Here is a 16,382-nt window from a genome sequence, read left to right on the forward strand (position 1 = left end):
GGCGATGGTTAATTTTTTAAATTTTTATAGTTATTATAAAGGCAATCTACAGAGGGGTTACAGTTGCATACGTCAGGTGATACGCCTGGGCAGTGTCACCCCTCCCTTGCGATTGTTGATTTTTAAGAGAGGCTCGGCTCTCGGAGGGACAGGCCGTTTCCGACTCTTTCCCCTCTGCACAATAGCTCTGCCCAAATTCTTGCTCAGGAACCAACAGCTGCTGGGCGCCCCGGTCACCCGGCCTCGGCCTCCGTCAGCAGCCCGGGGCCCCAGGACACGGACGCCCGGCAAGAGCAGGGGCCCCCCCGTGCAGAGTGTGAATGCGTGGAGGGGGCGGTACGAGCATCTCCCCCAAGCAAGCCACCGGCTGGCTACCCAAGGCCGGGCCGGGGGGGAGGGGCCGCGTCTGATCTCAGCGTTGGGGTGATCCCACCTCAGGTCACCATTCCCAGCCTCGTCCAGGTGAACCCTCATCGGCTCAGCCCCGCGCCCACGACGCAGACAGAGGGCGCGGCCTGGCAGCACACAGGCAGGCCAAGGAGTCCCGCGGGCCAGGCAGGGAGAGGACCCCCCCCCCCCCGCCCCGGGGTGCGGGCCGGGCGGCTCACCGATCTCGATGGAAGCCTTTCCCCTCAGGAGCAGCTTCAGGCACTCGGCGTTGTCGGTGAGGCAGCAGTAGTGCAGGGCCGTGCTGCCCTTGCCCGTCTGCTTATCCAGGTTCCCACTGCCGGCACAGAGAGAGAGAGAAAACAGTGGCGGGTCAGGGGGCCGGGTGCCGTCCTGCGGGGAAGGGAACGGGGGCCGTGGGGGAGGCAGGCCGCCAGCGCTCGGGGCCCACGGGCGAGAGTTCTCCACCTGTCCCCACAGAGGCCGAGGCCAGCCGCCGGGCACCCCCGTGGGGGGCCCCCCTGTGTGGCTGAGGCTCCACCATGGGGTGGACAGGGTGGCTGGGGGCCCCCCCGGGCAAGCTGCTCACTGCCCGGCCCGCCCCACCGGAGGACGGGCCGCTTGTTATTCACTGTTCCCACCAGGGAGGGATGAGGCCCCTCCTCTGGTGCAGAGTCTGGTGGCCCCTTCAAAGCTAGGGCGCAGAATGGTCCAGTGCTTCCAAAGAGTCTCACGTCTAACAATCATAAACCTAGGTCACCCCGTCAGCCCCGAGGGACAGGAGACGAGCGGGCACACAAGGGACCTCCGGGCCAAGGCTGCGGTTCCGCGTCAGGAAAAGCCCCCTTTCCCTACTTCTGGTTTTGGGGGCGCTAACACTGAACTATTTCCCCCCAGCCCAAATCCCCTTTTCCAACCCATTCTCTACTGCTGTCTCCCTTCTACCTGGAAGGAAAAAAAAAAGAACCAGAGCTTTCCTTTTCCATTTCCCATTTTGAAGAATGCACATTAAGGGGGAGCAGGAAAGCTTAGCAAACGTCCACAGAGCCCCCCCGGCCCCTATCTGGCGCAGCCCGTCTTTATTTTAATTCTTTCTTGTGGTGCCCAGGTTGGAACCCAAGGCCGCTGTTAACTTCAGTCGCTTTTAGCCAGCACCTCTCCTAACCACGGGCAGGGAGCGGGCAGGGAGCGGGCAGGGAGCGGGCCGTGCCCAGCACCAGGGCCTCCCGGGCCCGGGACACACGGAGCACGCCTCGAAGGGCCTTTTCTGATCGAAGCACAGGATGAGCTTACCCCAAAGGGCCCGTCCCCCGGTGTTCTGGGGTCTGTCTCGGCCTCGGACCATAGGCTAGTGCAGGGATTTTCACTCCCGCCCGCCCCCCCCTCCCCCCTCCACTGCCTGAGATGCCCTGCTGGGAACAAGGCCCCGTCACAGGTGGCGTCCAACACGGTCCGCTTTCCAGGGCTCAGGATCCCGCAGCAGCGGCGGCTCCTGGGGTCACTGGGAGCCCCACAATCTGGAGGTCTGGAGCTCGCAACCGCACCGCGCCCGGCTCCCCCACGGTGGGGCTGTGGTAAGGACCGCGACACGCCCGGTGCCCGGCAGCATGGTTTTTGTCCCACAATCAATCCGTTTGCCCCCAAATACACGAGCACCTTGACAACCCAATCCACGCCGCAGAGGGCACACGCTCCCTTCCTCGGAAGTCCCAGGGAGCGAGCACAAGCACGCCCCTGCCCCCCCACCCCGCCCCCGCCTCGGCACGCACCTGTTCTGAACCAGGAAGTCCACGATGTGGAGCGACGTGCGGTCCACAGACCTGACGGCGAGGTGCAGGGCCGTCTCATCGGGCTCCTGGAAAGCAACCCAGGGCACCCCTGAGCCCAGCGGGGCTTTCAACCGCGGGGTCACCACGTGACGCCGCACGGATGCACCTCCGCTCCCAACGCCCTCCCTCCTTCCTTCCCCAAACCTCATCCCCGCGGGGCGCCCCTCTCCGCCTCCACAGACCGCCCAGAAGGGGCGCAGCCGCCGGACCTGACTTGGCCTTATTCCACGGGAAATGACGTGGACCGCACCGCGCCGCGCCGGGCCCACCCCACCACCCTGAACCGCGGACTTGCGTTCTCCCCACAGAGAGGGGGAAACGGAACCCCATAGCCCGGGGGCGGGGGGAGGGGGGCCTGGCCCACCGCGGGGAGGAGCCGGCCAGCCAGCCGGAGACAGACGTCACTGCTCGCAGAGCTCGGCGCGGGCCTGAGAGGACGCAAGTGGGCGCCAGTTGGGGACAGAGCGAGTCCCGCAGAACCAGCCCCGGGAGGCCCCGGCCCCCAGCGTGGGCCCGGGGCTGCTGCTTTACTCAGACCTTCTTCTCCCAGGCCCCTCGGGAAGCTGGGGCGATCCCCCGTCCCCCCAGCCCTACAGGAGACAGCACAGGGACAGGCTGAAGCAGAGAGCCCAGTCAGGGGTGTCCCCCTCCGCAGGGCCACTGGGCCTCGTCCCACGCCCACTGTGATCAGCCCGCAGAACAAGGGGAGGCCCAGGACACCTGCTCCCGGGAGAGGGGGTCCTCCGTGCTCCCGCTCAGGCCCGCAGCCTCCGGGAAGGCGCTGTCCCCTCAGCCTCAGGATGAGCCGCCTTTCTGGAAGAATCAACTCACACAAAAGCCCTGTCCCCGAGGGGTTCCTTTCTGGGGATCTGGGGCACGGCGACAGCGTAGGCCGCTGATAATCATGGGCTCACCCCTAAAAAACTCAAGTACACGGGGCTGGGAATGCGGCCTAGTGGTAGAGTGCTCGCCTAGCGTGCACGAAGCCCTGGGTTCGAATCCTCAACACCACCTACACATAAAAAGCCAGAAGTGGCGCTGTGGCTCAAGTGGCAGAGTGCTAGCCCTGAGCAAAAAGAAGTTCAGGGACAGTGCCCAGGCCGAGTCCAAGCCCCAGGACTGGGTATAGAGATACGTTAGCTGAATTAATCATTCCACCATTTTGAACACATCAAACGGCCACACTGCGCCCCATAAATATGCGTACAGGTTGAAGATCTCTAATCCCAAAAGGTCCAGGTCCAAAAATGTTCCCAAATGCACGCAAGTGGCAAATTCCACCCCTGGCCTATGAAAGGTCACAACCGCCGCACGGAACGCTACGGGCATCGTACAAAATGACTTGCGTGCCACAGTCGCCGAGGCGGGCGTGCCACAGGTACGGCACAGAACAACTTGCCCTGAGCGGAGCGCGCGTGAAACACGTGTGCGTTAAGATCGGTGTGCTCCCTCCCGTGAGAGGAAAAAAAAAGAAATCTACGACATTTCTGGCCCCAAGCTTTTAGGCTAAGTGTGCTCAACCTGTGGAATTATTTGCTGACCAAAAAAAAAAAAAAAAACACCAAGAGAAAAGAAGCAACCGGCACTGTTTTGGGGGCATCGGACGACGGATTGCACCATCGCCCCCCCTCCCGCGCCCCCCAGTCCTCCACCTCTACACGCAGCAGCCCCCCTTACGTGTCCATTGGCCAGGGGGATTTTCTCTGTAAGGTCCACCCCGTCAGCATAGGCTTGGAGCAACCCGAAAATGTCTCTGGTTTTCACGGCCTCGCAGAGGCTGTGGAGCTTGGCGGCCGTCTCCGCGTGCTTCTTCCTCGAGTATCTCCTCTCGATGTACTTGGCCACGATGTAGTCCTTCCTGGCGTTCCTGAAACCAGAGACAGCAGCCGGGTGAGTCACGGAGGCCTGTGTGCGGTCCCTCCGGCGCCCCCTCCACAGCCGCGGCCACGCCGCCCGCACCCCGCGGCCACGCCAGCGGCCACGCCCCGCATGGGGCTGTGGGCCCGTCGAGGGGGGCAGCGGCTCCGCACGGAGGCTTAGGGGGCCGCCTCAGGTCTCCAGTCAGACACCTCCACGCCCCGGCGGGGGCTGGTCCCGGGCGCCCCGAGTCCCGAGCTCCGGCCGGTCTCATCCCCATCTGCTAGCCGGTGTTCTCGGTCCTGACCCAGGCTCCTCCCGCAGCCATCACTAGGCTCTACCCTACGTAAAGAACTTGGACGGGGGAGGGGAGGTGGGCAGAGCGGCCCGGGTTCAAATCCCACTCTCGCTGAAGGTTGCAGTTTTAACTTCAGACAGGTTTCACTCTCTTTAGGCTTCAGGTTTTCTCGTGTGTGAAAATGTACGGGACGGGCCCCCGCAGCGCGGGGAGCACACGCGTTAGCCCCCAGGGAGCGCGTGACACGGTGACAGGGTCTTAGGACAACAGCTGCTCACTCCTCACAGGGCTGGTCATTGTACAAGTCCAACGACAGGAAGACAGACACAGAAGAACCCCGGCCACCGCTGTCTGAGCAACGGACAAGGGGCCCACGCTGACAGGGCCGACGGTGCGCTAGCTTCCCGCCACGTCCTGTGTGACGGTGGCGGGGGGGGGGGGGGCGACCCCCGCACGGTCACCGGACCGGGGCTGTGGCAGGACCGAGGCGGCGAGCACGGCATTCTGGGATCACCGGCTCCCCCTCCCGTGGCTGCTCTGGGGGCCGGGCGCAGGGGACGCGGCCCGCGCGACTCCGTCCAGGCGCCGCTCGGGTGCCGACGCTGAGGTTGAGGCGGGCTCGCCCGCGATCACGGTGCTCACCGAGCCCTTGGCGGCTGGGGGGGGGGGGGGGGCCGGCTGCCATGCACTGGGTAAGGGCGCCGGTTTCCAGGTGGAGCCCCGGCCTCCTCCTCCTCCTGACCCCACCAGCCGGCCCTGCTCCTCCCCTCTCTGTCCGGGGCTGGGGGGGAGGGGGCAAGGTGGGAGCTCTCGGCTGCTGTATTTTCTCCGAGGGAGCCCTGGACGGCTGTGGGGGGGGGGGGGCGTAGGATGTGGATGATCTGCTCCCGGAAGCCAGATCTGGGGTGTGGGCCGGGCAGGGGGGCGCCTCAGGGCTCGCCCAGGGTTGAGCGTCTCTGCCCACAGGACCCTCCTCTCCAGAGGTGAGGAGGACCCACAGGACCCTGGCCAGACCCGCTCCTGCCAGGGGCGCTCCTCACCGTCACCATCGCCAGCAGGGCCCGTGGCTGCTGGCGCGGCCGTGGGCTTTCCTGTACCGGCCCCCCCAGGTCCATGTTAGAAAACCTGCTCCCCCCCCCCTCCTCCCGAGGGGACCAGGCCTGAGAACGGAGCCCCGAGTGGAGGAGAGCCTGTCTACAGCCAATCCAGGATGGGAGGACACGGTTCCCCAAACCTGATGGACTGGGCAGCCCCGGGGGGGGAGGACCCCTGGAGAGGCCATCCCATCCTCGCCGCTACCCCCGGCAGCGGTCTCACAGCGTGGCGATTCCAGGGGCACCGGGACCCTGCGCTCTGGCTCCAGTCATTCTGTCTGTCATGTCCAGCCCCAGCCTGTGTCACCTGAAGAGCTACGACCTCCAGACAGGCTACCCGGCCAGCAAGCTGCTGCCCAGCCCCAGAAAGCCCCCCCCAACGGGCCTGAGGAGACACCGTCCGCGGCTCCCACGGCAACGACGCACAACCAAGCCCTCCCACAGGAGGAACCCCAACCGGGGCGGGGCCGTTTCCCTGGCAGGGGCTTCCCCCGGGGCCTTAGATAGGTGCCCCCCGGGGGGGGGGCGGGGGCGGGCAGCCCTTCCAAGCAACAGACGGGCTCTTGTGAAGCCAGCAGCCAGGAGCTAGCCACGGTGAGTGGGGCGGCCATGGTGACCTCCACAAGTTGGATGTGGAGAAGGGTGACCTCTGCGACCCCCCCCCCCCCGCCCAAACTCCATGCTGGGAGCAGAAGACAGGGCCGTGCAAATACCAGGCAAGCACTGCATCGGTGAGGCCTACCCCAAACCTGTGCTGCTGTTGGGTTTTGTTTGTTTCTTAAATAAATTTCATTGACAAGGTGTTGTGCAAAGGGGGTTACAGTTACATAATAAGGCAGTGAGTACATTTCTTGTGATATCTTACACCCTCGTTTTTCTTTCCCTTCCCTAGATCAGGTAGGCATATAGACAATATCCAGTGTACCCAAACAAGCTGTTGTTTTTTTGATAGAGAGTCTCACCACGTGGCCTGGTACTGAGGCCCTCCCCCTTCCACTCCTGACTGGGGCGGGGGGGGGGGGGAGGGAGTGTGGGGCCGTCATGTGCTACAGCGCCCGCTTCCCCCTCTTTTTATAAACGGATTACCCGTCTGCTCTTGGGTCTCAGGCCCCTTGGAGACGGCTCCCACCCGTAGACGGCAGGCGGGTGCGACCCCCCCCCCCCGGGGCGTGGCGGAGGGTTAGGCCGCGGGGGCGCTGCCCTCCTGCTTATCCACAGGCGGAGGCTGCAGACGCAGCTCCGCACGGCGGGAGGAGCTTCCCCGCACTCAGGACCGGGGAAACGGCGCCGGCCCCGGCGAGCAGACGCAAGCCTGGCCTCTGGTGCGTACTTGAAGGTGCTCCACACCCCCAAATCCATCTGGGGGATCCTCAGGCCACCAGGGGCGTCTCTGGCTTCCTCCTCGACAGACTGAGCCGCAGATGGTGCGTTCTCAGATAACGCTGGAAACGGCACGTCCCTTCCCGTCTAGAAGCCAAGTCCTCACCGAGGGACGCGCGCGCCGAGCCGGGGCAGCTCCTGACTTGCTGATGCGCTGAATATTTACTGAACTCCACACACAACGCATGGCGGTGGGAAATGTAAACACGGGGAAAGCGCAAGTTTTCCAAACAACATACGCGAAGGTGCGAGTAGGACGGAATGATTAGGGAAAGAGAAGGGCACGGGCCGCGTCTCCTATCACCCCACTGGTCGGTCGCCCACCTTTATGCTGAGGAACAGGACGAGTGCTGACATCCTTGTAAGTAGTGTCAAGGTGGGGGGGGGGAGCGGTGCACATATAACATTGATACAGAAATAGTGCAGACACGTAGAAGTAATTTTTATTACCATCTAGTCCCAGAACAAATTTTTCTAAAGTTCATCACTTGACGTCTGGGAAGGAATTATTTCCTGTGTTCTTTGTTCAACGTGAACACAGACCAGTTCCTTGAGAGATTTACCAACAGAAGGAGAGGAGTGTCGATTAAACAGCTCTCGCTAGCGTGACACGCGGGGCGAGGCGATGACAGACGCGGCCCTGGCTAAGCAAAGCTGAGTCCCACCGGAACCTAGCTGGAGGGGCCTCGGTGTTCAAGGCCAGTGCAGCAAGGCAGAGCCTTCCACAGCCTGGCCCCGACAGGATGAGCAACGGAGCCGCCCGCACCAATCACTCGGTACACTGAGCACCACGACTGCATGTTAGCCATCTTGCTAATTTCCCCACTGCCCCGGGGCGGTGAACGGCCCCCTGCCTTCCTTTTCTATACCACAGGGAACCGGGACTTAGGCTGGCGGAAGGTAAGGAGCTTCCCCTCTGGACTACGGGCCCTTCGGTCTTCACAGCCTCAAAGCACAGATGTCCAAGCAGTGAGTGCAGGGACACGCTTGCTGTACGACATCCTTCCAAACACGGCGGACCTAACACCCCCGAAAGGCCCACCTGAGAACCGGAGCACCCTCCTCCCATCCCCCCACCCCGGCCTCCCATCACGTGCGCGGCTCTGCAGCCCGTGCTCTACTGCAGGAAGGCCAGGCACTCCAAGAAAGCGCCGGGGTGCCAGGTGCGGGCGGGGCAGACAGCAGCTCCGTCCAGTGCGGACTGGGTGATGTACATTTTGGAGAAAACTAGTGAGACAACCCCTAGTGTATGTGCTGCCTCAATGAGCCAACCGCATGCCTGGTGACACATCGAAGTTCTGTGTCAGCGTAAGAACACACGCAAAAGAATTTTTTTTTTTGAGGAAACAACACGCTCTCTACCTGCAAGGACACGGGCGCAAGCGCGTCTCTGTGCTGACTCGTCGGCCTCTGGTGGCTGCGAGTTCACACACGCTCACACCGGCAACAACTGACAAACCCCAAACCTGCCGCCCGACCGCAGCTCAAGGACAGGGCCGACCTTCCTGCCATTCGGCAAACGACAACAAGCCAAGTGCGATACTCACATGTCGCTGCCAGGGTTGGGTTTGATCGCGTCTTCGGCTGGGAGGCAACACTCCATGATCTCATTAAAGCCCGCATTCCCGATGTTCTTGGCAAGCTGAAGAAACAAAAGTCTATCTCAGGGTACTCAATTATTAATGCCTTCCACTGCGGCCCAGAGCTCACACATCTGATGATTTATTTAACAGCCACTAAGAAATAGGGCAATAAAGTGGTTTGTCTCTAATTAAGAGGGACAAAACCCAAAGCCCAAAGGTCTCTTAAAATGACAGATGTGCCGCACCAGGCCTGCCGCACGAACTCAGACAAAATGTCTCCAGACAGTCACCAGACACAGAGAAGCGGGAACCTGGACGCTGTGTTTCTATCCTTAATGTCCCTCGCAACACCTGCATGCCCGCCAAAACCGGCCCACGCCCTGTCCCCGCTTCTGCATAGGTGAGGGCCCCGCGGGAGGCACGGGCCAAGAGGCCCAAACGCAGGATCTGGGGCCACTTTCCATCACTGGCGGGTGGGAGGGGGGAGGGGGCGTGAGCAGGCTGGTCCCATGAGAGTCACCTTCCATCGGTAGAATGGGAAGGATGCCCATCATCCCCCAGGGCAGTGACTGCGAGACTTTATGAGAAAACATTCACGCCGGTCCTGGGTCTTTGAACTCAGGGCCTGGGTAGTCTGATCCTCTCTGTGCTTAAGACTGGAGCTCTACCACTTCAGCCACAGCGCCATTTCTGGCTTTTCCTAAATAGTTTATGGGAGATGGAGTCTCACGGACTTTCCTGTCTAAGCTGGCTTCAAACCACGATCCTCAGATCTTAGCCTCCTGAGTAGCTGATGTGAGCTACCAGCACAGGGCTCCTACTCATATTTTTTTTGGCCAGTCCCGGGGCTTGAACTCAGGGCCTGGGCACTGTCCCTGGTTTCTTTTTGCTCAAGGCTAGCACTCTACCTCTTGAGCCACAGCACCACTTCTGGCCATTTTCTGTATATGTGGTGCTGGGGAATCGAACCCAGGGCCTCATGTATAGGAGGCAGGCACTCTTGCCACTAGGCCACATCCCCAGCCCCGCTCCCGCTGATCTTTAATAAGAGTACTTAAGAAGTCTGGCAATATCTGCTGCACAAAAAAAAAAACTCACTGTGATTAACAAGTCCACCAAAGAGCTGGGCACCACTGCCCCACGGAGCAGGAAGCCCCCACCGAACAGACGCCCAAGGGCGGCAGGCCCTCACACAGGCTGAACTCGGGCACCAGGGCCATTTCTCTGACAGCACAGTTAAGGTCTCAGAGGGAAATATCACGAAGATAGTCACTACTCAGTGGCTTTTACTACGTGCCAGACAAAATTCTAAACACACACAGACAAAGCAGGGAGGGGCTGACAAGATGTCGGGAAATTCTTTGTTCAGGCTTCTGGTTGTCTAAGCAAAACAAACAACCCAGATGCTTTGGCATTCTATGCCTTACAAATGAACCCTCGAGCTTCACTGAGGAGAAAGGCTGTGGTACTGTGGGCAACACGTCCTGCCGGAAGCCCTATAGGGCATGTAGGGGTTGGGGTGTAGGGAGGGCCACTTCCTGTGAGCCCAGAGAGGCCAGTCCAAGCTCAGGGGCACGTCCCGCAGGGAAGCAAGCCCCCCCGCCCGCCCGTGCCTTTCTACTTTTGCTTTTTCTGATCATCACTGAGGAAAAGAGGCCTACAGGAAGGAGAGTGCAAAACCGTGGCAGAAATTAGATTCTGCAAATAGCTGCAGGCATTAACGACCAAGGCTCTCAGCCTGGCCCCTCATGCCACTTCGAGGAGAATACGGACAGAAAGGGGGTTGGCACGTAGGCGGGATTCCGTTACTATATCATCTCGTTATGATGCAAACACGCTCCTCTCAACCTCCGATGGTGCTTTCCAGCGCACGAGGCAAGGGAATCTCACAAAGATCGTGAACCCACTTTTGAGACACACTTCCGCAGCTACCGGCTGCTGTCGGCTTCTGAATGGCAACTGTTAAACCGTTTCGGTGCACGTGGGATTCAGCCGGTAAGCACGACTACTAAAACTTATACCATATTGAGAACTAAGGGGCTAGATGCTGGAAACCCAGGCCTTGCTGGGCAGTCCAGAGGACAGCCTGTGGTAGAAAGTGAAACCCTGCCTCAAAGCCAAACAAAACAACAAAAACAAAAGTCTCTCATCATTTCCTAATTATTTTGCTATTGTCCATGTTCCGTACATTCCCACTGCGCCACTGAATGTCTCTTTCCAGCCCTACATTGAGTAACGTCCACGGGCAGCTCGAAATTGGCCGTGGCGGATGTATTTATACCACAGGAATAGGCAGGCCGCAAACTAGGGCTCTCTTCTCCCCTGAAGTAGTTGTTTAGACATTTGCTGGGATGGGCTACAGGGAGGGACAAAAGTGATGCTGACCGTGCTTATGATAATGGCAAGACAACTCGCCACCAAGGCCTATTTATCTATTTATATCCCAGGCGCCTCAAAATTCAAGTGTGAACCTGGAGACCAGATGACAGGGACCTACATCTCAGATCTATCACCATAATAACAGGTATACAACCCCGAGCATAGCAGAATATTCCAACCCCGGCTTTCCTTGGCAAGGAAGGTCGTTGGGCTGTGGTAGAGAGTAAATGTGCTGACACATACACAGCATCCTGCAAAGAGCTTAGTACAAAAGAAGTTAGGATCTCACCACAGGTCACTGAGTGCTTCCACAGCTGGAAGCAAATCCGCAGAAGTGACCTCAGTAAACACACCGTGACCAGCTCCAATCTAAGCCTGTGACCCCAAGGAGCAACCGGTGTGCACACAACCCTCCTCAACGCAGGCTGTACACACCTTGAGGAGCCACTGTTCACAGCCAGAGTGCAAGGTGAGGGTCTTGCTGAGTCTAGCTTGATTTCAACCTTTAAATAGCCAGGGATGCTACGTGTGTCATCAGAATCTACTCTCGCGTCTCCCCAAACCATAAAGGAATTCCTTAGGAAGGCTGAAAGGGTCCCGTAAGATTGTTCACACCCCCAGAACCCTCACAGTTGTCAAGACTGATGGTCCCAGGAGAGGAGTACTAACCACAGCAATTGCTGTTGGCGGGGATGATCGCTCTTGACATTAAAATCAATGGCAATCGATATCCACTTACTATTTACTGTCCAACACCCAGAGACTTCAAGAAAAGAATTTCGAGCACTGCCCTCTAGCCGGCAGCGGCAGGCTTTGTGCCTGGTGGCTCGCAGTGTAGTGGCCAGCAGTGCACCCCGAGTCTGATTAACTGATAAGACAGTAGGACCACAGTCCCCCAACTCTCTATCTGCTTCACGGAGGCCTCGAGCCTGTCCTTTCTCCAGCCTGGAATTTCACGTCACTACTTACTCAAGAATGAGGGACTTTAAAAAAAAAAAAAAAGAAAAAGAAAATTAGCACCTGTTTAATGGGTGGGTGTAGCGGACCACACCACCATCCTTACATCTTCTTCCGCAGAATCGTAGTCCAGTCTCAACACTCCTTTGCTGGGTTTCACCCTGCTTTGCACTTAACATTGGCAACAAGAAGTGTCCTCCACTGACTACTAGGCGCGAAGGAGGAATTGTCAATGAGTTTCCTATTACCCACACCCATCTGGCAACCTAACAACTAGCAGCCAACTGAAACGTCAGGAAACCAAAAGGGCTTAGAACATAGACACAGAAACAGCTTCTTCCTAATTTAATCCCAAGCCAACTCAAATCACCAGCAGCTCAGAGGTTCCCAGGACGTCTAGGGTGAGGGACTGCATCCGGGAGTAATGAACGCCTAGTTCTCGGTGGATCCCGGAACACTCGATGCAGGTCAGAACGCCCAGGTTGGTGGAAAGCCACGTGGGATCTGCAGAGAGAACGGGCAACTCAGACCTTGCTGTCAGAACGGGGCAGGAGGCAGAACTCACGGCCTGCCTCATCACAGGATATGGGGCTTTCAACATGAGGGTGTTTTTCAGCTGTGACACAGCTAGAACATTCCAATCATCCTCCACAGATACCACCGAATCCGCAGGCCGGCCGGCCGGCACCTGCTCTCTCTCCAAGTCCCTCTGCCCTCACCGCCCCTGGTCGCTGAAGTGACAGGTGCTCCGAGCCACCATGAGGTTATTTTTGTAAAACACCACAGCCACATGAGAAAATCCTTCTGCCATCGAGGTTTGCAGGTGACCTCAGCCTCTTCTGCTGTGTTCACCTTGCGTGGGGCAGGGACGGGGGCTTCGAGACGGGTCTATCAGACTTTCACAACAAACCATCTTGGCTTCGGACTTTAGAGCAACGTATGTCCCTGTGGCTTCCTAAATATAAAAGTATTTTGCCATCCTTACCTTTTTTCAAGAAAGAACACAGTTGACTGCATGCCACTCACTACCTCGTTTTCCTCCCCCAAAGGATCCAAGACTACAGGTAGCCTTCAGGAAACCTGGAACCTAATGGTACTTTCAACTGCTTTGGTGGTTGTTTTTTGTTTTGCTTTGTTTTTTTAACAGAAGTTGTTATAGAATTAGAGGAATGGAAAGACACTGTCTATTCCAGCCAATTCACAACCTCCTTGGTTTCCAAATGTTCCAGATAGAATCCTCATCACTTTTCACTTAATAACAACATTGATCCTTAAACTTTCAAGTGCCAGTGGCTAAATCCAATGCTACTGAATTCTTTATTTGTTCAAAACAAAGCCTCCGACGCCATCTATCAAAATCCAGGCCTAAGTGTCCTTGTCCTAACACCTGGCAGGCAGGCAGGACCTGTGTCTGCATTCGGCAGAAAGGAAACCGGGCTCTTTCAGGGCCACAGGGTAAACGAGTAGCCGGGAGTTACTTTGTAAGTTCTAGAAAGCAGGCCGGGGAGGCTGGGGTAAACCCCAGGCAGTACAGGTGCGCAGCAGGTCTGCACACAGCCCGTGACGCACTGGTGCACTGGTATGGGCTCGGGCTGAGCTGCGCTCCATCTCATGTTTGAAATGCAAGCGGAAATCAACGGGGGGGGGGGGGGGGGTCTGAGAGCGGGAACGGGATGCGACCATCCCGGCGCCGGGTCACCTGGTGCCCCGCAGTCGCAGCACACTCCATTGCCCGTCATCTTCTGCACCTCCGAGATGATCTCCTTGGTCAGCTCTTGGACGATGTTATTCTCTCCGGTGTTGTCGTCGCCTTTAAACGCGTTGTTGAGCGCCTCTTCCTTGCTGTTCTGGAGCACAGACATCCAGCTAGAAAGACGGAGTGGCGAAGGTAACTTCCAGGAACGGTGGGGGTGGGGGGTGGGGGGGGAGCCCCGACCCCGAGCTCCCTCCATGACTACTCACATCTGGCACTCCTGCTCATCCTCTGCTTGGAAGTGGTACGTGCGGTCATCTGCGCAGAGGAGGAGATGCGTTAACAACCGGGGGCCGGACCCTAAGCCACGCGGAACGCGGAGGGAGAGCGGCCATCCGTCGCGAAGCTCGAGGATCGGCTCGGCCCTCTGCCGGGGCCGGGATGGTTTCAGGGAAGCACTCCCCCCAGCCCTTCCCGTGCCTGGCTCCCCGGGGCTGTGGCTTATTCCGTTCCCCTGCTCAAGGCTGAAAGGGAAGCCGTCGAGGCACAGCAGCTGTCCTGTCAAAAGCTTCCCCTTTTGAGACTCACTAGAGTTGGTCCCCGAAAGGACTGTTCCGGCCCTGTGAATGAAAGAAGACTTCTCACGGGGCGCTTCGGCTAAGGCAAGAGCGCGTCATTAAGTGACGGCCACACAGACGCGGCCAGTCACGGGCAGCCGGTCTTGTCGGTGGCCACAGTGTTCTGGGGGCAGCTAGCCCCGTGCGGGCAGAGGGGCTGTGGGAAGTGACATCTAATAATAACCTCGGTTCAATCACGAGAAACACTGGAGGGGCTCTTAACAACAAAACTCGTCCATACTCTTCAAAGGTGGCAAGGTCATGAAAGAAAAGCCTGCAGACCTGCTGGACCACAGAGGCCCCAACAATAACAGGGGACTGCGACGTAAGCCCGGAGAGCATCGTGGAGCAAAGGCATGAGGGGAAGGTGGGACTGGGGGTTAGCAGCACGCTTTCCTAAGTGCACATATGGCGCCTTCCATTAGGATTCCTCCTCCTCCGTCCGTACGGCACGCCCCTGACTCACTGTACTCAGATATGCAAACGAGGGGAAGCTAGGTGACAGACATCCAACACAGGAAGCCTCCGCCTACACCGTCAGTCACAAAACCAAGCAGGTGGGAAAGTTACACGGGAAGAGGAGAGGAAAGCGGAGGTCTAGCTTCCACAGCTGACAGAGGTGACAAGCACTGACATCTTGGGAACACCCACAAACACCGTAACCCTAAAAATAAGCAGACGGCATGCCCTCCCCCAGGAGTGGCTTTGGCTCCTGAGACTACAGTGACTCTTAGAGCGACTCATGGCGCGCTGTCTGGAGGAGGGACGGGCCCCCCACCCCAGGGCATGATGCCGCGCAGAGCTGCAAAGCCAGTGGCAGGACTCCCTTCCGACTCGGCCCGTCCTTCCCACTACTGTAACCTGCCGCGTCCAGCCACCAAGAACACAGCGTCTCAAGATCATGTATTTCGCTTTCTCCTTTCTTTTTCTTTCTCTGTGAGGAGAGGGTCTCAAGAGCCGATTTCCAGGTTGGCTCACGCAAGCCTCAACCGTGGGATCCTCCCGCCTTCGCCTCCCCAGTGCTGGATTGCTGGCACACGCCACGCCCGGTCCTGTGTTCTCTAACACAGCACATAGCCTTTGCTTGGAGCGTGTGAGTGCATGTGTCTGTTTAGTAAACATTCGCTGGAATAGCTGGGGCCGTGGTGACTGTTCTGTGTAGGTCACGAGAAGAAGAGCATACAGAAGCATGAAGACTGATTTTGCGGTGGGAAAGATAATTCCCCAAACGAAAGTTTCCGGGCCCCCTGAAGACCCTTCATGTTTGCTTACAGCCTTTCTAACATTGCACAAATAAATCATGGAAGGCTTCTACAGCAACATTGTCCTTTTAACAAACCAGGCGAAGGGATTTCAGGCCTGAGCCTCATCCGGCACCCTCCCTTGTGTGGAGCCCCTCAGTTTACAGAGCCTGTGGAGCAGGCAGTCCTGAATTCAATGACAAGCAACCACCCCGACAGAAAGACAGAAGAGGCAGAAAGAGGCAGGACACGTGAGCAAAAGGACCTTCCTTTCCCAAGTTAGTTCTTCCCAGAGCTGTGTTTGACCTGGGGCTGGTGCCTTAGAGGAGACTTTCAAACACCTTCTCCAGAGCACACACACACACACACACACACACACACACACACACAGAGCACCCGGGAGCACACACACACAAACACCCGGGAGCACACACACACACACACACACACACACACACACACAGAGCACCCAGGAGCACACACACACACACAGAGCACCCGGGAACACACACACACACACACACACACACACACACAGAGCACCCGGGAGCACACACACACACACACAGAGCACCCGGGAGCACACACACACACACACACACACACACAGAGCACCCGGGAGCACACACACACACACACACACACACACAGAGCACCCGGGAGCACACACACACACAGAGCACCCAGGAGCACACACACACACACACAGAGCACCCGGGAACACACACACACACATACACAGAGCACCCGGGAGCACACACACACACACACACAGAGCACCCGGGAGCACACACACACACAGAGCACCCGGGAGCACACACACACACACACACACACACACAGAGCACCCAGGAGCACACACACACACACAGAGCACCCGGGAACACACACACACACACACACAGAGCACCCGGGAGCACACACACACACACACAGAGCACCCGGGAGCACACACACACACAGAGCACCCGGGAGCACACACACACACACACACACACAGAGCACCCGGGAGCACACACACACACACAGAGCACCCGGGAACACACACACAGAGCACTCGGGAGCAC

General features: G+C 58.5%; 1 protein-coding gene across 2 annotated transcripts in view; it reads right to left on the bottom strand.

Moving 5' to 3' along the window:
- Asap2 (ArfGAP with SH3 domain, ankyrin repeat and PH domain 2) overlaps positions 1–16,382 on the bottom strand; it is a 112,702-nt gene that overhangs the window by 10,280 nt on the left and 86,040 nt on the right. For both annotated transcript variants that reach the window (XM_048353443.1, XM_048353442.1), the window contains exons 14-20: positions 13,727–13,775; positions 13,464–13,630; positions 12,135–12,268; positions 8,393–8,487; positions 3,894–4,083; positions 2,157–2,242; positions 609–724 (exon numbers count right to left, since the gene is read on the bottom strand). In XM_048353443.1, the coding sequence (XP_048209400.1) occupies positions 609–724; positions 2,157–2,242; positions 3,894–4,083; positions 8,393–8,487; positions 12,135–12,268; positions 13,464–13,630; positions 13,727–13,775 (837 nt within the window). The remainder of the gene's footprint in view (positions 1–608; positions 725–2,156; positions 2,243–3,893; positions 4,084–8,392; positions 8,488–12,134; positions 12,269–13,463; positions 13,631–13,726; positions 13,776–16,382) is intronic.

The sequence above is a fragment of the Perognathus longimembris genome, chromosome 8 (genome assembly GCF_023159225.1).
Source record: "Perognathus longimembris pacificus isolate PPM17 chromosome 8, ASM2315922v1, whole genome shotgun sequence".
NCBI lineage: Eukaryota > Metazoa > Chordata > Mammalia > Rodentia > Heteromyidae > Perognathus > Perognathus longimembris.